This window comes from Pipistrellus kuhlii, unplaced genomic scaffold (genome assembly GCF_014108245.1).
Source record: "Pipistrellus kuhlii isolate mPipKuh1 unplaced genomic scaffold, mPipKuh1.p scaffold_m20_p_18, whole genome shotgun sequence".
Classification (NCBI taxonomy): domain Eukaryota; kingdom Metazoa; phylum Chordata; class Mammalia; order Chiroptera; family Vespertilionidae; genus Pipistrellus; species Pipistrellus kuhlii.
Window position 1 is genome coordinate 15,240,739 of NW_023425493.1, and position 21,830 is coordinate 15,262,568.

Sequence of the window (21,830 nt, forward strand, 5' to 3'; positions counted from 1 at the left end):
ACATCGATGAGAGAGAAACATCGATCAGCTGCCTCTTGCACGCCCCCTACTGGGGATGTGCCTGCAACCAAGGTACATGCCCTTGACCGGAATCGAACCTGAGACCTTTCAGTCCACAGGCCGACGCTCTATCCACTGAGCCAAACCGATTTTGGCGTTTTATTTTATTTTTTACATACATTTTCCCAGTTGTTCCAACACCATTTGTGTAAAAGACTTCCCTATCCCATTGAATTGACTTGGCACCTTGGTAAATACTCAATGGGCTGTATATATTTGGATCTATTTTTTATTTCACTATTCTGCTCTATACACATATACACATTTTATTTTATGATTGTGATATATAATCCAGGCTTGATTCATTATTATAACTTACACATATTTATTATAATTAGTAGGGGTGTCGAACTCAATCAGAGAAGGGGCCAAAATCTAAAATCCAGCCTAAATCGCGGGCCGAATGGTTTACTGAACAGTCATAAACTGTCATTGTGATGGAAACGCAGCGGAGTGCAGTGATGACAGCGTGGTGCGGGCCACATTGCAAGGCCTGGCGGGACGGATTTGGCCCGCGGGCCTTGTGTTTGACACATGTGTACTAGAGACTTGTGCAAGAATGGGCCTTCCTTACCCCAGCTGCCAGCACTGCCTTCACTCTGGCTTGAGCCACCTTTTTTTTTTTTTTTTTTTTTTAATCAATCTTTATTGTTCATATTATTACAAAGGTTCCTCATTTCTTCCCCCCTCCACCAGGTTCCCACCCCACCCTCCGCCCCCTCCCCATCCCTCATTGTCCTCATCCATAGGTGCACAGTTTATGTTCAGTCTCTTCCTCCCTCCCTTTCCCCGATAGTAAATCCCTTTTCAGATAGTAAATCAGTTTCTTAGCATTTTCTCATATCAATAATACCTCCACATGCCCAATGATACACTTCACACAAAAGACACCTCCAAATAGGTCAACCAGCCTCATCCAGGCCACACCCATGGCACTCACAGATCAACACCCCAGCGCTATACTAACTCAACACATCCAGATCTAAGCCTTCATCACTTGATTCAGCAGACCCTCAAGTTCCCACAAAAGTTTCCAGCCATGTCTGAGAGGCAGCCGTGGGGCAGGGGCAGGCGAGGAGCGAGCTGTTCCGGGTCTGGCTGCTCTGGGCCTGGCCTCTCTTGCTCTGGTTCGTTCCACAACCAGCTGCCCCGGGTCTGGTCACTGCCGCTCCCGACCTAGTTGCTCTGGACTTGGCTGCTGCTGCTCCGGGCCTGGCCGCATCCGACCTGGCTGCTCTGGGCCCGGCTGCTCTGGGCCTGGCCGTTGAGCCACCTTTCTGCCTTCCCATGCTGCCCAAAAGCCTGAGCGGCTAGGGTGGTGTGGAATGCCTGTGTTGTCGCCATGGCAATGACGCAAGCATCCCACCTCCTGGCCACTCAGCACCTGCATATGCAAATTAACCCACCATTTTTTGTTGTATTGATTTGCATACTCACTCCTGATTGGCTGGTGGGCATCACAAAGGTACAGTCAATTAGCATGTTACTCTTTTTTAAAAAATATATTTTTATTAATTTTTTACAGAGAGGAAGGGAGAGGAATAGACAGTTAGAAACATTGATCAGCTGCCTCATGCGCCCTCCCCCCTTGGGGATGTGCCCACAACCAAAGTACATGCCCTTGACCAGAATTGAACCTGAGACCTTTCAGTCCTCAGGCCGACACTCTATATCCACTGAGCCAAACCAGTCAGAGCAACATGTTACTCTTTTATTAGTGTAGATTCATTTTAAAAATTCCACGTTTCCTGTGCCTCTAAAAGTATTATGGGCCTTAGGCTGAGCTTGTAGGCCCTGAGCAATTACCTAGTAGCCTGTGGTTCATAATGTTATATTCTTTGTATTATCCCTTATCCTTTAGTAAGGTCTTGTGTGCCTGGCAATAAGAGGTGGTATCGTCTCTACATAGAGATGATATGCTCTTATTAAGTCTTTCTGTAGCTGAAGTTACCCTATTTTTGTGAGAAACCATGTAGCAATAGCTCTGCTTGTATTGGAGGAGGTGGTGAGGGGAAGAATGATATATTTCTTCCTCAGCTTATTATAATTAGAAATATTTGTATGAAAATAGAATCTCTGCTGCTTAAGTGTTGCTCAGCTCCTGCTGATCACTTCTCACTCGCAGGCATCGTCCTCTGTGATATAATAGTTGCTGTGGAGATGATTATCCTGTCATGGAGAAAAAAGATTTATGAATTTAAATAATGAGCAGCAGGAATTTAAAAAAAAAGAGAGATAGATAGAGAGAGAGAGAGCAGCAGGAGCAAAAGAACTATGCCAAAAGGCAAACATTTAATCCAATTCAATCTTCTCTTGCCTTTTAAATATTTATTACATCATAAAGTTGGGCGTACCAACTTAAAAACAAACAAACAAACAAACAAACAAACAAAACCAAAGCTCAGAGTTAATGATAATGACAGAAGGAAACATTAAAAGGAAAGGCAAGATATAGCCGAAGCCAGTTAGGCTCAGTGGTAGAGCGTCGGTCTGCGGACTGAAAGGTCCCAGGTTCGATTCCAGTCAAGGGCATGTACATTGGTTGGGGGCACATCCCCGGTAGGGGGTGTGCAGGAGGCAGCTGGTTGATGTTTCTCTCTCATTGACGTTTCTAGCTCTCTATCCCTCTCCCTTCCTCTCTGTAGAAAATCAATAAAATATATATTTAAAAAGAAAAAGAAAAGGCAAGATATAATGCTGACATTCTTTAGAAAAACAAGAGTGTGTGCAAGTTAAAAAAACACTCAATAATAATAAACATACGCTACTGGGCCGTACTACCGTGGTTTAGATAAACAATTAAGCTATTTGGATAGTTCTATTGCAGGCTAACTTTTGATAAGGTGTTGAGGTCATTTAGACATATTCAACAAGTAGAAACCACAGTGTTGAGCTAGAAACTCTGTGTGTGGGCTTTGTATCAAACAGAGCTGGATTGAATATCACAAGTATTGATTTTAGGCAGGCTACTTGGCCCTCTTTGAAGTTCCATTTCATCAAGCATAAAATTGGGATAAATTTGTAGGGTTGTTTTCTGGGATATTCAATTGGCCTGGATTCATATGGCCATGCCTGTTATTTATAACCAATGTCTCTTCTGGTTGGTCATTGCACTTACCCTGATAGGTCAGTGCCCATTTGGTACTAGTTATTACATTTTCTGAATATCATCTGTCAATCAGGACAGGATAGGCTATGCCATAGTAATAATTTCTAACACCTCAGTGGTTTAACACAATGAAATTATATTTTTTTGCTCTCATAGATTTCCCTGTGGATGTGGCAACTGTCCTCCCTATAATGACTAATAGCTTCCAATCCAAGATTGTTAGAGCAGGAGGAAGAGGGGTGGACATGGGGGAGGCATACCAGTTTTTTATTTCCTTGGCTTGAAAAAAACTAATGAGATTGCTTCTCAATTCATTGGCCAGGACTAGTCATATGGTCCCAAGGGAGGCTAGGAAATATAGAGGAGATTATGCAGTCATTGGTGAGCACTAAGTGCCTTTGCTACATCATTCCTTGTTTTGTGAGGGTTAGATGAAATGCATATAAAGGTTTCATAAAAGTTGTACCTGATGAGCTAGGTCAGACCACAAACGCCGATCCAGGGTTAAGTCTTGGTGTGAATGACAAGTTGGTTGAGATTATTATTATTATTTTTTTAATATTTGTTTATTGATTTCAGAGAGGAAGGGAGAGGGAGAGAGATAGAAACATCGATATAGAGAATCATTGACTGGCTGCCTCCTGCACACCCCTGACTGGGGACTGAGCTTGCAACCCGGGCATGTGCCCTTGACCAGAATCAACCCACAGGCCAACGCTCTATCCACTGAACCAAACTGGCTAGGGCGAGATTATTTTCATTTTCACTTGAAATCAGCAAAAGAACAGAAGAAAGATTACACATAAAATTGACCAAGGATACAGAGCAGTACATGTTGAATATAGCCCCCCAATGCCTCCATCTGCCTTTTTCCTTAAGGAAGCATGTCTCAGGTTCAGCAGCCTCAGCGGCCCAACTGGGGGAGGAATTTGCCAGGTCAGCAGAGCCCAGAACAAATTGTCACTATTTCTGGTTGGACTGGATCATGGTGGTGTGGGGAGTGATGGGGAACCACACATAAGGTCCCACCCTAAAAGGGTAAAATAATTTCTTACTGAGCCAAAGTTATCTATTCCGTGATTTATTCCTTATTGAATTTTTGATACTGCATTGATAATTTCCTGAGTTCATACTTTATGCCTATGGTAAACTTCTACTATAATTCTATAGGGGAATGCTCAAGAAAAAAACAAAACAAAACACCAGCCTTTTCTCCTAAGGAATTTATCATCTAATTAAAGAGATGAAGTCACTATCAGTAAACAAGTCAGTCAATGAATGGCGAAGAAATTTGCCTATCTACTATATACCTAAGGAAGAAAATTTAACAAGAGGGCAGCATATAAAAAGATGTTGACTTTGAGGTACAGATGACCTCCAAAAAATAATGAAAGGAGAGGAAAATTACTAGGAAAGTTAGTCGAAGTCAGGCAACATTGCTTCTCCATGGACAGTTAGAGAATATTTTGGTGTAGGTTCAAATGACAAAGCCAAGAAGTGCAGAAAATTCCAGACCACATTTAACAACAGGACTGATCCTGGAGGCAGAAGAAATTTCTTTTTTTTTATTTATTTATTTAAATCAATCTTTATTGTTCATATTGTTATAAAGGTTCCTCATTTCTTCCCCCCTCCACCAGGTTCCCACCCCACCCTCCGCCCCCTCCCCATCCCTCATTGTCCTCATCCATAAGTGCAGTTTATGTTCAGTCTCTTCCTCTCTTCCTTTCCCCGATAGTAAATCCCTTTTCAGATAGTAAATCAGTTACTTAGCATTTTCTCATATCAATAATACCTCCACATGCCCAATGATACGTTTCACACAAAAGACATTTCCAAATAGGTCAACCAGCCTCATCCAGGCACTCACAGATCAACACCCCAGCGCTATACTAACTCAATACATCCAGATCTAAGCCTTCATCACTTGATTCAGCAGACCCTCAAATTCCCACAAAAGTTTCCAGCCATGTCTGAGAGGCAGCCGTGGGACAGGGGCAGGTGAGGAGCGAGCTGTTCCGGGCCTGGCTGCTTCAGGCCTGGCCTCTGTTGCTCTGGTTCGTTCCACAACCAGCTGCTCCGGGTCTGGTCACCGCCGCTCCCGACCTAGTTGCTCTGGACTTGGCTGCTGCTGCTCCGGGGCTGGCCGCACCAGACCCAGCTGCTCCGGGCCTGGCCGCTCCCAGCCTGGCAGCCGCTGCTCCGGACCTGGCCGCACCAGACCCAGCTGCTCCGGGCCTGGACGCTCCCAGCCTGGCAGCCGCTGCTCCGGGCCTGGCCGCACCAGACCCGGCTGCTTCGGGCCTGGCCGCTCCCAGCCTGGCAGCCGCTGCTCCGGGCCTGGCCGCACAAGACCCGGCTGCTCCGGGCCTGGCCGCTCCCAGCCTGGCAGCTGTTGTGGAGGCAGAAGAAATTTCAACCCAGTTGCTCTGGACAAGGTGGCACCAGGAGTAAGTTGGACGCTGTCAGAATGGGATGCTTGGGGGGGGGAAGGAGGAAAACTGGGGAGATACAGAGAGGGGCTAATGAGAGAGAAAAGTTGGGCTGATATACCAATAGATTATAGGACTTTTTGACTTACGCCTCAACTGCAATTTTTACCAGTATGTACTTGAAATCTTATTATATTTTATTTCCCCATATTCTGAAATAATACTTAAAACATCCCACTTCCGCCGGGACCGGTTTGGCTCAATGTATATAGCATCGGCTTGGGGACTGAAGGGTCCCGGGTTTGATTCCAGTCAAGGGCATGTACCTTGGTTGCGGGCATATCCCCAGTGGGGGGTGTGCAAGAGGCAGCTGTTCGATGACTCTCTCTCATCGATGTTTCTAACTCTCTATCTCTCTCCCTTCCTCTCTGTATAAAATCAATAAAATATATTTAAAAAAAATCCCACTTCCATCAAACACTTGCTATGTGACTTTCAAATCTCCTAGCCTCAGATTTTTCATCTCTAAAGCAGTGATAACAGTACCTACTTCACATAGCTATTATAAAAAATAAATAAAAGAATGTATGTTTCTAAACACACATTTTCTAATACTCGAGGAATATGTTCTGTCTGTTACAAATTATGTGATGATAAAAACTAAATTTTTTCTTCATACTAATTGTGAAGAAATGAGTCTTAAAAATTATTTTGTGTATTTCTTTATGTTTGAGGGGAAATTAAAACCTGCCAGCATTCAATAAGTGATGTCTGAAAAATGTATACAGTTTGTCAACTAATAGAATATGAAGTAGTTATTTGAAAACTAATTTACATGTGTCTTGGAAGTATTAAAATTACTTAAAACTCACGGCATGTTTTCTTGTAATGAAATGCTCCCTTAATTGTATCCATTCAGCTCACGGAGCCACAGTATCAAGAAAACAGCCTTAATTCCTAATTGCAGATGAAAAAAACACCAAGTGCAAATATGTATATTAAAGTGGAAAGCAGTAGTGCGTGACAAAATCTCAGTGGATTAAGAGCATAAGCTTTTTAGTCAGAAAAAAATAGAGTTTCTATCAAGTTCTGTCACTTTGTAGTTGTTTGATTTGGTGGTGAGGGGCAACCTTATTTCCTAAACTATAAAACAGGGCTGCAGCCAAAACTTGTTTGGCTCAGTGGATAGAGCATTGGCCTGCGGACTCAAGGGTCTCAGGTTCGATTCCAGTCAAGGGCATGTACCTTGGTTGCGGCCACATACCCAGTGGGGACTGTGCAGGAGGCAGCTGATCGATGTTTCTCTCTCATGGATGTTTCTAACTCTCTGTCCCTCTTCCTTCCTCTCTGTAAGAAATCAATCAATAAAATATATTTAAACAAACAAACAAACAAAACAGCCAATGATTTAAAAAATTAAAATAAAATAAAATAAAACAGGGCTGCATATATTCACCTGCAGCCAGCTTGCAAGGCTTAAAGCACAGGCATCTGAAATGACTAGATGTGAGGGATGGCTAATAAGTGGTACCTATTTTATTATTCAGCATGTTCTCGGTAGATAGACTAGGGACCCTGATCTGTAATTACCTAGCTACTCTGGACTCATCACACTTAATATCATATAGTGATATAATTTGCATAGTTATATATAATGATTGTCATCCTCAGAGGGTACTGTCAGAGGTGAAGTTAAAAAAAAAAAAAATCCGCAGCTCGCCATTTCCAGCAAATAGTAATTCAAGCCAGGCTCCAGAAGATGAAAAATGGAAAATGGAGAAGGTCCAAGGGCACTAGAGTAAAAAACGACTCTTGGACAATTTTGAGAAAATGAATTATTTCAAGGCTGACATTTATTTGAGAGATAGCATTAGGTCTGTGTAGTGAATTTTGTGCTTTGAGGGGACATGGTTTGGTGCTAAAGCCTTTCATATATTTAATAGTCTTATAATGTGTTAAGTGCAGCAAATTAAATAGCAATTTGAGCGCTTTTCCGATGTGCGAAGCAATGTACTTAATTGCCCCTAGTAAGTGTCCTTTAATTTAGTGAAATCTCTCCCCTGTCGGTTGATGGTTTTGACACGGAGAATGTAGAGACTATTTGCTTTCCTCCCAGGCTGCAAGCACAGAATGCGAGGCAATCCTGTTGTTGAGGGCTACCAGGACTGGAGGATCATTACCGGACATTCTTGCCTCTTAGTGGCTCAGCAGGCTCTTCTGGTAATGGTTCTGCCCCATTTTCTCTAATCGAGCCAAGGCCAAACCATGAGCCTGTGATTCTAAGAAAGTGGTTGCCTTCATCGCCTGAGAAACCTGTCCGTAAGTCACGTCCAATAGAAAGAACATAGGAGTCATGCTCATATTCATCTATTATTGACAAGCCCTCCTTTTTCCTCAAGCGAGAGCTGGGAATAAAGATTATCATCATTTTGAGAACAGTAAAACATCTTTTCACAAGTAATGCCAAAAAGAATAACCTTGTACAAAGGTCATTTTACAAGCGTACAGGTAATTCTAAAGTAGAATTGCTTCCTCAAGAAGGATGCACATTTTTAATGTTGATGGATATGCAAATTACTCCTCAGTTTGTATCATTTTACACTGTGGCCAAGCTATGTCTCAGAGGGCCTGTTTCCTACACTTTTTTTTTTTAAATATATTTTATTGATTTTACACAGAGAGGAATTGAGAGGGACAGAGAGTTAGAAACGTCGATGAGAGAGAAACACTAACCAGCTGCCTCTTGCACACCCCCGACTGGGGATGTGCCCGCAACCAAGGTACATGCCCTTGACTGGAATCGAACCCGGTACCTTTCAGTCCGCAGGCCGACGCTCTATCCACTGAGCCAAACCGGTCCCAGTTGTTTCCCACACTTTTCCCAACGTAAGATATGATCCAAAAAATAATCTATCAGTACTGCTTTAATGTGAAGTCCTCTTTTTATGTGTAAATTCAGCATTTTTTCCTATACGTAAGAGCCATTGGTTTGCCAACATACTTATTAATATCCTTTATCATTTTCTATTTGCTGGTGGTGTGTTTTTAAAGAATATAATTTATTGATTTTTTTTTTTACAGAGAGGGAAGGAGAGGGATAGAGAGCTAGAAACATCGATGAGAAAGAAACATCGACCAGCCGCCTCCTGCACACCCTCTATCGGGGATGTGTCCACAACCAATGTACACGCCCTTGACCGGAATCGAACCTGGGACCTTTCAGTCTGCAGACTGACGCTCTATCCACAGAGTCAAACCGGTTTTGGCCTGGTGGTGTTTTTTAATAGGTATAAAGGAATCCTTGATACATTGGGGAAATTAGCCTTTTATCTCTGGTTCAAATTGCAGTTTTTTCCAACATTTAATTTGCCTTTTGACTTGTAATTTTTTTTAAGGAAGAATTTTAAATTTACATGGATTATCAATCTTTCCTTATAGGTTCTCCAGGGTTTTTTATATTGCATTCTATTGATAATAAAATTGACATTAAAAAAAATCAAATATGTGAGAAATTTCATAGTAAAACAAAAAAGAACCCAATGGACACAGAGCCATAGTCTTATGCAACGTATATATAGTGTGTATGTGTTAGGTATCCTCTTTTCCCCCCACATAAACATTGCAACATGTCTTGAAGTATCATGGTTTATTCAATAATTATTCCATCCAGGTGGAGCCTCAACTCTTTTGTGTTGTACTTGGAACCGCTTTTGCTAATTTAAGATTATAGAAGAATATTCCCTTAGCTTTGAGCAGTACTTTTAAAATTATATTTCCATCTATTAGGAATCTATTTTCATGTTATATTTGAGGGTCTTTTTTTCCAGATGGCTACCAGTTGTTGCAATAAAATATCATACCAGTTAAAATGCTGTCAGTGATAAGTAACAAAAGTCAACAAAAAACAGTTTTAAAATTCAATATATTTATTAACTCATATAAAAGGTCATCAGAGAGTTAATTCAGTGGCTCAACAATGCCTTCAAAGACCCTGCTTCTTGCCCTAGCTGGTTTGGCTTGGTGGATAGAGCATCAGCCTGCGGACTGAAGGGTCCCAGGTTTGATTCCAGTCAAGGGCACATGCCTGGGTTGCGGGCTTGGTCCAACCTGCAGGAGGCAGCCAATCAATGATTTCCTCTTATCATTGATGTTTCTATTTCTCTCTTCCTCTTCCTTCCTCTCTAAAATCAATAAAAATATTTAAAGAAATACCCTGCTTTTTCCACTTTTCAGTTTGTTTATTATTATTTTTTTTAAAATACTTTTATTGCCAAAACCGGTTTGGCTCAGTGGATAGAGCGTCAGTCTGCGGACTGAAAGGTCTCGGGTCCGATTATGGTCAGGGGCATGTACTTTGGTTGTGGGCACATCCCCAGTAGGGGGTGTGCAGGAGGCAGCTGATTGATGTTTCTCTCTCATCGATGTTTCTAACTCTCTGTCCCTCTCCTTTCCTGTCTGTAAAAAATCAATAAAATATATTTTTAAAATATTTTTATTGATTTCAGAGAAAAAGGGAGAGGGAGAGACAGATAAAAACATCAATGATGAGAGAGAATCCTTGATTGGCTGCCTCTTGCATGTGTCACACTGGAGATTGGGCCTGCAACTGGGCATGTGCCATGACCAGAAATAGAACCACCGCCTCCTGGTTCATAGGTCAACACTGGCTGGACTGTTAACTTCATTCTTTATTCAAACTGAAAACTGAGGGCTGTGCACGCAAAACAACCTTAGTGCTATAAGAATTCATTCAACTAGATAACGAAATTTGTGTACCACTGAACTTAGATGACCAGGTTTGTAGAATATTTTCACACTATAAATAAACCAAATCAAATATTTCAAAAGCAATTGTGTCCAATACAACAAATACAGCTTCATTATTCTAATGGAGGCTATCTGGTTACACTCTAGAGTAGAATTTGGGAAAACTGCATTCAACTCCTATGAAATCAGTCACGAAGTACCTTACCTCAACTCTTTACCAAACCCTGCAGCCCACCTCCATCTGTACCCGGGTCCCTGTCTTTCCTTTGAGTTAGGGAAGATGCATCCTTTTTCAATCAAAGCCAAAGTCCAATCCTTCCATGTGGTTGTGTACCTTCATTATTACCTTGATCTCCTTTATCTCCCATTTCTTCCCCTCTACTGGATTGTTTCTATTAGCAGTCTAACCTCTCTCTCCTGGTCCGCCATCTGCTTCCAAACACCACTCCGTTTTTCTTTCTTACAAAATAAAAAAAATTTCTGAAAACTACTTTTTGTCCTCACCTCCTATTCTCCCCTCCTTAGACTTTTATTCTCCCATTCCCACATTGATAAGAAACAATTCTTATTAAGGTTGCCTGTGTAGACATCTGTGAAGTCAGACTCTGGATTTTCCTGTCTTGCCTGGCAGCTCTTTCTCAGCCCCTTTTCTGGCTCCTCCACACAACTCTTGCTGTTCTCCAAGCTTTGGCTCAGTTCTCCTCTCTTTTCTACCTGCACTCTCAAACCTAACATGTCCTAAGGAGAACTAATCATTTCTCCTAGTCTCCCAATTCATTCTTCCCAGAGTTGCTTCCATCACTGTAAGTGGTATCTTCATTTTCCCAAATGCTCACATGCATCCAGCAGAAAGTCCTCGGTGTATCAGAATGATGCTCTAACCCAGTGGTAGGCAAACTCATTAGTCCACAGAGCCAAATATCAACAGTACAACGATTGAAATTTCTTTTGAGAGAGCCACATTTTTTAAACTTAAACTTCTTCTAATGCACTTCTTCAAAATAGACTCGCCCAGGCTGTGGTATTTTGTGGAAGAGCCACCCTCAAGGGGCCAAAGAGCCGCATGTGGCTTGCGAGTCATAGTTTGCCGGCCATGGCTCTAACCAACTGAGCTACCTGGCCAGATCCTATCAAAAAATCCTACAGATACTTACAAAACATGTCTTGAATCCAGTTAATGCTATACCCTCGACCAAGTGACCACCATTCAGCTTGGATTAGTCGGACAGTCTTCCAATCAGTCTCAGAACTTCCTCTTTCTCATCCTAGCACATTCTCCACACAGTAGTCTGTGATTTTCCTAGAATGAAAACTGGGCTCTATGACTTCTCTTCTCAAAACCTTTTAAACGGTGTCTCACCACCCTCTGTAATAAAACCCAGCTCCTTTTCTGATACACAGGATGCACAGTGTGTGGTATCTGCCTACCAATTGTCATCTCTGTCATTTTCTCTCGTCTTCATTCCAATTTAAGTGCTGTGATTGTTTTTCTTTGCCTCAAGCACACCCAGCTTGCTGCCAGCTTAGGATGTTTGAACTTACACTTGGAATATTCTTCCCCCATACATTTGGGTAGATGTGCCCTCCTACGAAGGGCCTAGATCATGTGAGTTTTCCTAGAGAGTCCTGTGCTTTATCTACGAATTCAATTGTCTCTCCTCACCCTCTGTCATTCTCCACCACAACTTTCTACATTTACACAGAGCAACACCATGATTAGGACCTGAAATTATTTATTCATTTGTCCCCACTGGAATATAAGCTCCTTTTTTTAAAAAATATATTTTATTGATTTTTTATTGTACATAGAAGAAGGGAGAGGGATAGAAAGTCAGAAACATTGATGAGAGAGAAACATCGATCAGCTGCCTCCTGCATACCCTTTATTGGGGATGTGCCTGCAACCAAGGTACATGCCCTTGACCAGAACTGAACCCAGGACTCTTCAGTCCGCAGGCCAATGCTCTATCCACTAAGCCAAACTGGTTTCGACGGAATATAAGCTCTTTTGAAGGCAGAGACTTTGGCTATCTGACACACTGCTGTACCCCTCCCCCCATTATCTGAGACAGCGCCAAACATTGATCCAGTAGTGAGTATTCCACAAATGTTTGTTAACGGACTTATTACCCCATCTCTGTTTTTTGTTGTTGTTGTTGTTTTGTTTTGTTTTTTTGGGGAGGTGTCACTTTACCTCTTCTGATCTAATTTTCTTCAATATTAAACTTGGGGGGAAAAAATCCCTTCTGGTTTGGCCCACCACAATGACTATGTCTTAGAACTTTATAGCAATTACAGAAAAAGTCTTGTCACACCAAAGACTTGTGTCTATGTAGAACATTCACTCATTCAACACGCCTTTCTTGAGTGCTGACGTTAAATCTAGGCATTAGAGGCCAAGTCCCAGCCATGGAGATGATAGTGCATCAACTTTAGCAAACATATAAACATAGAAAACCCAGGAGGCTGATGCCAGCTCAGTTCTCCAGGTGTTTTTTTTTGACAGATACTACACTTTCAGGGCAGCTTTCTCAATACTCCTTAGTTTATCTACGCCGGGCTCTGTCTAAGCTAACGTTATTGCTCTTACAGTAGTTAATTTCCAAGCATTCTAGGATTAAGTGATATAATTTATGTGGATATAACTTTAATAAAAACCATGTAAAACTTAGCTATTAAGGCTGCAGAATTTCTGCAAAACTGATTTAGTTCTAATCCAAACTCTGCCATGCTTCCTAATTGAATTACAGCATGACTTGAAATAAAAATGTGAATTTCATGAATCTAATTTCTTTAAAAAATGAGTAAAACAAGACTAATAAGGGATTCTATATACATTTAGGTCATGATATGCAGAAGGACTGCTAATTCTGTTGTTAAATTTGGGCTGATTTAAAATCTGAATTGGAATGAGACAGTATTTAATCAAATGTCTAGAATGAAGAGAAACCACATTCAGAACTGACTACAGAGAATAAAAAATGACTAAGAAGAGTGAATTGTTATATATTGTGCTAACTGTCATTTGTTGGCATATGCTGTAACTCACTCAGAGAAGGCAATGTCCTCTAATATCTGCTTTAACCAATTACATAAAGGGATATAGGAGAGTTGGAGAATGTTTTAATCTTGTATATGAACCCTGTATTTAAAGCCTTATATTGGTCAAAATGTTTTGGTTGGGAAGACAGAAATCCAATTTAAATTTACATAACAAAAAAGAGAGCATTTATTCTTTCATGTAACTGGGCAAGCCAGGACTGGACTAACACAATGTCATCAGAGAATTCCTTTCTTGCCAATCAGAGGCTCTGTTTCTGGTGGAGCAATGTCCACTAAGCAGCTCAGCCTTCATATCCTATCAGCTTCTCAAGCCCACAAACAGTCCTTTTCAGTCGCTACAATAGAGAAATCCAAGGGAAGATCCTGATTGGCCTGTTTGGAAACAGACTCACCAAATATATTTAAAGGCTTTCAAGCGCCTAGAATGATTATGCTTTTCTCCTTCAAAACTGTTGTTCCTGCAACGAGCTGATTTTCGGCTAAATTTCAGGAGCCTGTAATCTGATTAGATGGATTCACCTTAAAGTATTTACTAAGATAGCTTTATCATTTGTAATCTACATGAACTGCAGATGGGTACAAGGACAAAATAAGAAAAGGAATTTAAGGTGGTGTGAATGAAGACAGTTTTAAGAAGGTATAAGAAATCCAACCAATGTACAAGAGGTTATATGTTTGTTTGTTTTTTTCATATGCGAGGCATCTGGACATCTCTGCCCTACCTGCCCACACCATTTGTAACTGCAAATATTTGGAGTTATATTGGGGGATGCGGTGCAAGTGGTATGCCCTTGGTTTAAGTAATAAGGGGTGCACTGTCTGTAGAGAACAAAAAGGCAATGGTAAAACTAAGTCAGCTTGCCTTACCTTTTTTTTTAATAATATATTTTATTGATTTTTCATAGAGAGGAAGAGGGAGGGATAGAGAGCCAAAAAATCGATGAGAGAGAAACATCGACCAGCCACCTCCTGCACACCCCCCACAGGGGATGTGCCCGCAACCAATGCACATGCCCCCAACCGGAATCGAACCCCTCCAATCTGCAGACCGACGCTCCATCCACTGAGCTAAACCATTTTTGGCAACTTGCCTTACTTTTATTATCATGTACAGAAATTCCAAACAATGTCAGTGATATAATATCCTTTCCCACCTCGATGGATCAGTCCTGGTGTTCCTGCATCCTTTGAGGTTTTATCTGTCAATACTTCCATCTCCCCATTCAAGACATCAGAATAGAAGTCAGAGCTCTGGTATCTTATTTTTCACAGCTATTGATACCTGACTAGGAGAAGTAATGTGTTGGTAACTTGCACCATAAGAAAAAGAGTGAACTATATAACTCCAAGAAGTATGAATTAAAAGACTGTGCTTCACAAAATGGATGATAATTAACATCAAAATGTGATATAAATAGTAAATATAAGCTTGGATTACAAAATAATAGGATTAGCCCCCCCAAATTAATTCAACAGGAAGTCTGTTCTGGCAGAGTAATTCACTTGTCAGCTGAGCATAAGACACTTGTAACAAATAGCTGAATCATGCTAAATGACTGTTAAACTAATTTAAGTGCAAGCATATGAATTTGATTTGGACCAGAGGCTGTGTCATTTCCCTCATGACCAAATAAATCCTGCCCCTGCATGGAGTATCATTGCTGGTCCAGCAGGTGGCACTCTTCTCTTTGTGCACTGGTACCGAACTAACCACTTGCCCAATACATGGTAGTTCAGAGCCTTGTCTTCAGAGGAATATATAGAGTCTGTTTATCTACGGCAATAATATGGTTATAAGTTTTACCAGGGCAATTGCACTGGTCTGATCTTTGTCAGGTTTGGTGACTAGTGTCTAAATATCTCAGTACCCCTTTGGTTCTAGAGTTTGCCATCCTTAGTCCTAAGCCTCCATTGGCTTTTGCTAAAATACATGGATTCTGTGTCTAAAGTCTTATGCAATGCTAGAGATCTATACAAAATTGTAATGATTTATGTTTGAATAGTACGTTGAGCAAAAACAATGTTTCTCCATTTTTTTTTTAAAAAAGAAATCTATCTTTTTCTAATAAAACTTTCACATACCTCCAGAGCTCCTGAAAGCTTCCCCTCAAGAACCACTGATGAGCAGAAGTTGGAGTCCATCTGTACATGTTATCCCTAGGAAACGTTTTATCCAGCTTAGTTTTCTATAGTTTGTATTATGAAAATACACAATTTATGTCTTTCAAATGTCATTTAAATAGGTACCTATTTTTCCTTTTTGAAATTGGTCCTCGTGCCTTTCCTCCTGTTAAGTGTGATTTGCTGGTCACAAAACAAAGGTACTATAATAAGCATAAGAATAAAAGGCAAGCCGAAACCGGTTTGGCTTAGTGGATAGAGCGTTGGCCTGTGGACTGAGAGGTCCTGGGTTCGATTCCAGTTGAGGGCATGTACCTTGGTTGTGGGCACATTCACAGTGGGGGTTGTGCAGAAGGCAGCTTATCTGATAGATGTTTCTCTCTCGTCGATGTTTCTAGCTCTCTGTCCCCCTCTCTTCCTCTCTGTAAAAAATCAATAAAATATATTTAAACAAAAGAATAAAAGGCAAACAAACATGGCTATCTTAATAAAATAGTTACAGTTAAACAGTCACCTTTTCATCTATTACTTCTTTTGATGCTAGCTTCACTTAGAGAACAAATGTATGTACTAGGCATAGTAATGCATATCCAGTGTATTACATATATACTCTAATTTTCACAGATACTCATTTTAAAATAAGGAATATAAGGCTTAGAAAATTTATATTATTTCCTCAAATTATGTGGCAGGTTAGTATTAAAATGAGACTGGAGGTTCTAAAGCTTACACCCCTGAGAAAGACAGAACATATTAGATTATCATAACAGTCTTGCTAATAATTGAATTTCCTTCACTAAAAAAATAATTATAAAATGACTTTAAAATGTTAACCTGCTTTGTACAATAGCCTATAAAATATACTGTTGATAAGGTGAGGCGTTCTTTAACAACTGTACAAAGAGAAGAAAGGAAGAGAGTATTAAAGAAAGATGGGAGGGTGCCACTGACTAATTTAATTGATTTTACACTTTCTCTGTGGTTAGCACAATTTTCAAAGGAGATAGTCCAATAAAGAACATAGGAAAATATGTGTTAAAAAGCAAAACGTGTCTAATCTTCAATGTGTGCCATAGTAAATGGGTCAATGTCTTTAATAAATAGAAAGCTCTTCCAAATCAATAAGAATAAGAAATCAATAGAAGAATGAAAAAGTACAAGAACAGCTAATTCACAAAGGAACTTGTATAGCCAGAAAGCCCACAGAGGAAAATAATGAATCTTTCTCATTAAGAATTTCAAAATTAAACAATAGAATGTGATACCTATTTCAACTCCCAAATTGTCAAATATTAAAAGGAATGAAAATAATGATAAGAAAATAATAAAAGATATGAAAATGTTCAATGTGATTCAGAAATGGGAAAAGACATGTATACATTACTGGTAGATAAGTGAATTAAGTTACATTTATACCCTCATAGACTTGGATCTAGATATTTATTTAAATGGAAATATACAAAATGAAAACATTATCACACAAATTACAGAATATATATAGTATGAGTTTTTGAAAATAATTGTAAATAAGTTTATATATAATTATAAATTATAATTGCATATATGTAAATCTCTAGGAATCTAAACAAACTTGGGGATTATCTAAAGATACTGAATTGATATTGAGATTTGGGTGATTTTCCCCATTTTTTCTTTTTGTTTATCAATAGTTTCTAATTCTCTATAGTAAAACCTAGATTACTTATGCAAATAAACAAAAGCAAGATTTATAAAAGAAGTAGTATGGTGCTTAAGAAGATGAGCTCTGGAGTCAGATAAGTCCAGTTATAGGTGACTTTGATAAATCCTTTAAACTTCTTAACCTTGGTTTCCTCACCTGTAAAATGATGATGGTAGTGCCTACTTTAGTGGGTTTCTGGGCAGATTAAATTAGATAACTATGTGACTTATCAACTAATCATGTAATTACAAAGTTCCTACTACTATATTATGGGGCAGTACAAGTACTTGGGGAAGTTTTAAAAAGTTTGAGATTGTACCTCTTTTGTGGGCAGTTAAATAGACAAGGTCACTAACTGCCCAAATAGACAGATGTCACTGACTCCAATGAGAACAAGGGATTCATGGTTCCATGTCATGCAAAGGAATCCCAAAATACAAATTTTAAAGGTACTAGATGGCTATTTAACTCATTTGTTTCCTTTATAAAAGGTAACCTAAATGGATGAGTTTCATGCTATATGAATATACCTCAATTAAGATGTTAAAAAGGTAATTATTTTAGTACTAGAGGCCCGATGCACGAATATTTGTGCAAGAATGGGCCTTTCTTCCTGTAGCTGCTGGCACTGCCTTCACTTTGGCCTGGGGGGAGCTGCCTTTCTGCCCCTGGCTGCTCCTCGCCTGTATATGCAAATTAATCGCTATCTTTGTTGAGTTAATTTGCACACTCACTCCTGATTGGCTGGTGGTCATCGCAAAGGTATGGTCAATTTGCATTTTTCTCTTTTATTAGTGTAGATGTGTTATTTACCTGAAAGAAATGATCTTAAGAATATTTTAGGAAATATTCCTAAAATTGCATAGAAAATTTTCTAAACTAGCTGATTTGAGTCATATGAAGTTGAATCTGGTTCATAAAGTTGTTGAATTGCTTGGAGACTAATTTTTAGTGTGTGATTAATAAAATGATGCCCACATAGGATTTGCAAATGTTAAATACGATGACTAAAATAATGAATTCCTTAATTTTTTTTCTGTAAAGCGATTGGGGGAAACTGCTTTATTTGTTTGGGCAAAAAAAAAGAGAACAGATGTTCTTTCTTAATGATTTTCAAGGTCCAATCAAAATTCCACTCTCTCTAAAAAAATTACTTCTTTGACCACTCTTGTGCTTACTTATAATAACAACCCTAGCTTCCACTTATGGAATACTATGCCCGCAGGAGTGCCTCATAGACCTGATCAAATTCAATTTTGATAACAGCTCAGGGGGTATTAGCTCCATTTAACAGATAAGGAGACTTAGAGAGGTAAGTTGAGCAACTTGACCAGGTCCAAGGGCTATTAAGTTATCAAGTTAGGATTCGAAGCTGGCTGTTGGGTTACAAAGCTTGTTAATACCTCACCATACAAATCCTTCCTTTCACCCTGTTCCATCTGTGAATGCTGCAAATGAGCAAAGAATGATGAATCAGAATACTCAGCCTTCTCCCAGAGTGTTCCTATCAAAAGGTGACAAGCTAAAACTATATTTGGGCAGAAGACCCAAATAATCATAATCATAATAAAACAGTATTCTGAGGCACACTTATAGCAATTTACATAATAAAATAAAACTACTCTGAGGAGATGTGCTTAATTCTTAGAGCCATTATTGAGAAAAGAATTGAACACTGAATAGTTGAAATCATTGCATATGCAGCTATTTGGGAATGCTCTTTAGTCATTTGAGAGCACAGCTTTTACTGAGTCCAGAGTTTTACATTTTATGTTTCCCTCATTCACTTATTCAATGGTTATTTCCTGAGTACCTTTTATGTGCCAGGAGCTGTTCTAGACATTTGAGATAACCAGAGGACATAATGAATAAAAATCCTTGCCCCTAAAGGAAAAAAAAAAAAAAAAAGAATAAAGAAAAACAAACAAAAGAAACAGCATCAACAAAGATAATCCCTGACCTTATGGAGTTTCTGTCTCAGGAGGGAGAGACGGAGAAAGAAATATACGTCAGGTGATGCTACATAGAAATGTGAAGAGTGAGGATTAGAGAAATGAGGGCTGGTGTTTAACCAAAGCCTGTCTGAGGTGTTAGCATTTTAGTGGAGATTTAAAATAAGTGAGACTTAGAGAGTGAACCATGTGAATATCTAAAGGAAGAGCAGAGAAAAATGGCCACTGTGGATTTAGTGGAGCAAAAGGGCCACTGGGGCTGGAACAGAGGGAGGGAGGGGAGAGCTGTCCGGGGTGAGGGGAGAGAAGAATTTGGGCCTGCTGTCAGTGATAGACTTTGTGGCTTTTTCTCTGAAGAAAGGAGAAGTGTGAGGAGGCTATTGTAATTATCCAGGTGAGAAATTATGAGGGTGATAACAGTGGAGGGAATGACGTATGGTTGGACATTGAAGGGACTGTAAAAGGACAGATGACCCTTGAACAGCGAGGGGATTAGGGCATCAACTCTCCCAAAAGAAAATTCATGGATGACTTTTGACTCCCTGAATGCTCACTATCCGCAGGGGATTGTTTCCAGGATCCCCGTGGATACCAAAACCGAGGAGTCTGAAAGGGGGGTATATCGAAGTCTGACTGTATACTTACTGAAAAACAACTACATATAAAAGGATCTTTGAGGTTCAAACACACGTTATTTAAGGGCCAGCTGTAGAACTGAGAGGATAATATGGACGGATTGGAATGTTGGGTGTGAAATACTGGGTATGAAGAGTGAGAGATCTTTGTGTTGAAATCCTAGAGGATTAACTTCCTTCCAAGTCTCCCTCAGGCCTGGCTCTTGGGTACACAGACCATTTGACCTTGGAGGTGAAGTCAACAGGAGTCATTAAGACTGAGTGGTAGCTCTTGGGCCCGAGCTGGTTTGTCCTTCGGAGGGGCTGCCTAGCTACATGGTGGCTGTGGGAAAAGCACAGATGCCCTTCCTAAGGAACTGCTTCCAGTTGGTCAAGGAGAGGAGCTGAACCTAGAGGCGCAAGAACAGACTGACCAAGTCCTCAGGAATTTCAGGGCTGGGAGCACATTGTGGAACCCAGCCCTGGGTTGCCCTAAGATTTTCCTTCCTTCTTCCCTCCCTCTTCGCTTCCTCGTTTCTTCCCTCCCTCTCTCCCTTCCCTTCTTTTTCTTCATTCCCCACTCTCTCCTTGGCCCAGCTTCTTGCCTGCAGGAAGGTGCAAGTTACACTTGGTTCTCACACTCCAGCAGGTGTCAGAATTACCTGGAGTGCCCTGAAACACACAGATTGCTGGGCCCCACTCCCAGAGTGTCTAATCGTGTGTGTGTGTGTGTGTGTGTGTGTGTGTGTGTGTGTGTGTGTGTGAGGCCGAGAGGGAGTTGAAATTTTGCATTTCTACAATGGGAAGAAAAAAAATAGGAGACATATGTACTACTATTTGTAATACTTTGGACAACAAAATAAAATAAAAAAGGGGAAAACACAACTTTTTCATCTCTCACAAGTTCTTCGGGGATGCTTGGGAAGGACCCTTGCTCCTGGTATCAGAGGGTGAGCAAAGCCATGAGTCTAGAGCTCCGCCTGGTGAGAAGTGCGTGGCCAGGTTCCTCCTCACAGGCGTTTTCCGGGAAACGGTGCACTCACCCCAAGGTGTTCCCGGGCCGCCCCGAACCGCTAGGAACAAGAGGCAGAAGTCAGCCAAAGGGAAGGCCGGGGAAGCTCTTCCAGACCAGACATCCATCCCCCGGGGCCTCGGCGGCGGCGGAGGGCGGGCCGGCTCCCAGCTCCCGGAGGGCGCGGGCCGGAGGAGGAGGCGGAGGCGTCCCCGAAGGCGGCGCCTGTCGGAGGAAGTTGGCCCTTTAACTGGTGCCGAGCCCCTGGCCGGCCCGTCGCACCGCCGACAGCAGCGAGCAGCGGGCGCCAGCGGAGCCGGGAGCCGAACGCGCCGCCGGGGGAGCTCAGCCCCGCGCCCCGCAGCCATGGGCGCCGCGGCCTCCAGCCAGCTGGACGAGGGCAAGTGCGCCTACATCCGAGGTACGCCGCCCGCCGGGGACCCCGGGACCGGGAGGGCCGCCCGGGCACCGGCCCCCGAGGGGGGAGCCCCGGCTGGCACGCCCCGCTCCCTACCTGGGGTGCGCGGGGGTCCCCAGGTTCCACCCAGCGCGGTGGGCTTGGGTGGTGTGATGGGTAGCGGCGGGGATGCTGGGGACGGGCCGCTGCAGGGCGGGGAGAGGCAGGTGCAGGCTGCGGGGAGGGGCAGCACCTCCTTTCCTCCGAGGGGACCCCTCTGGGGTTCTGGTCTGGCCCCCTCGGCCCAGAAACACCTGTCCCTCCTGGCCCAGGACTCCTTCCTCCTGAGCTCTTTAGGAACTTGAAACGCGGGGATATCCCTGGTCTCTAGACATCCCCCTGGGGATTCCCGGCCCCCGGAGCAGAATTTCCCTCCCGGTCCTGCTGGCCTGGTGTTCTCAAACTGCGGCCTTGGCCACAGTTTCACTTGAACTTCAGAGCGGCCAAAGGAGGGATGATTTCATCAGAGGCAGCGAAGACAGTGCCTCTGTGCGCCCAGGTTGTAGGGTTCCTTCCTTTCCCTCCCCGGAGAACTTGGGGGGAAAGCAAAAGAGGAACACGA

At 41.7% G+C, this 21,830-nt stretch overlaps 1 protein-coding gene and 1 long non-coding RNA gene across 3 annotated transcripts in view; one reads left to right on the plus strand and one right to left on the minus strand.

Annotated features, from left to right (window-relative positions):
• Positions 1-1,832: 1,832 nt before the first annotated feature.
• LOC118721616 lies at positions 1,833-20,889 on the minus strand. Its single transcript, XR_006741946.1, has 3 exons — positions 20,843-20,889; positions 15,679-15,755; positions 1,833-2,229 (listed from the first exon to the last, which is right to left on the minus strand). It is a non-coding gene; the product is annotated as an uncharacterized LOC118721616 (long non-coding RNA).
• NIBAN1 (niban apoptosis regulator 1) overlaps positions 20,844-21,830 on the plus strand; it is a 116,485-nt gene continuing 115,498 nt past the window's right edge. The window contains exon 1 of one of the 2 annotated variants that reach the window (XM_036442847.2): positions 20,844-21,232. In XM_036442847.2, coding sequence (XP_036298740.1) covers positions 21,178-21,232 — 55 coding nt within the window. In that variant the 5' untranslated portion in view covers positions 20,844-21,177. The remainder of the gene's footprint in view (positions 21,233-21,830) is intronic. The other variant, XM_036442848.2, reaches the window with a different exon arrangement.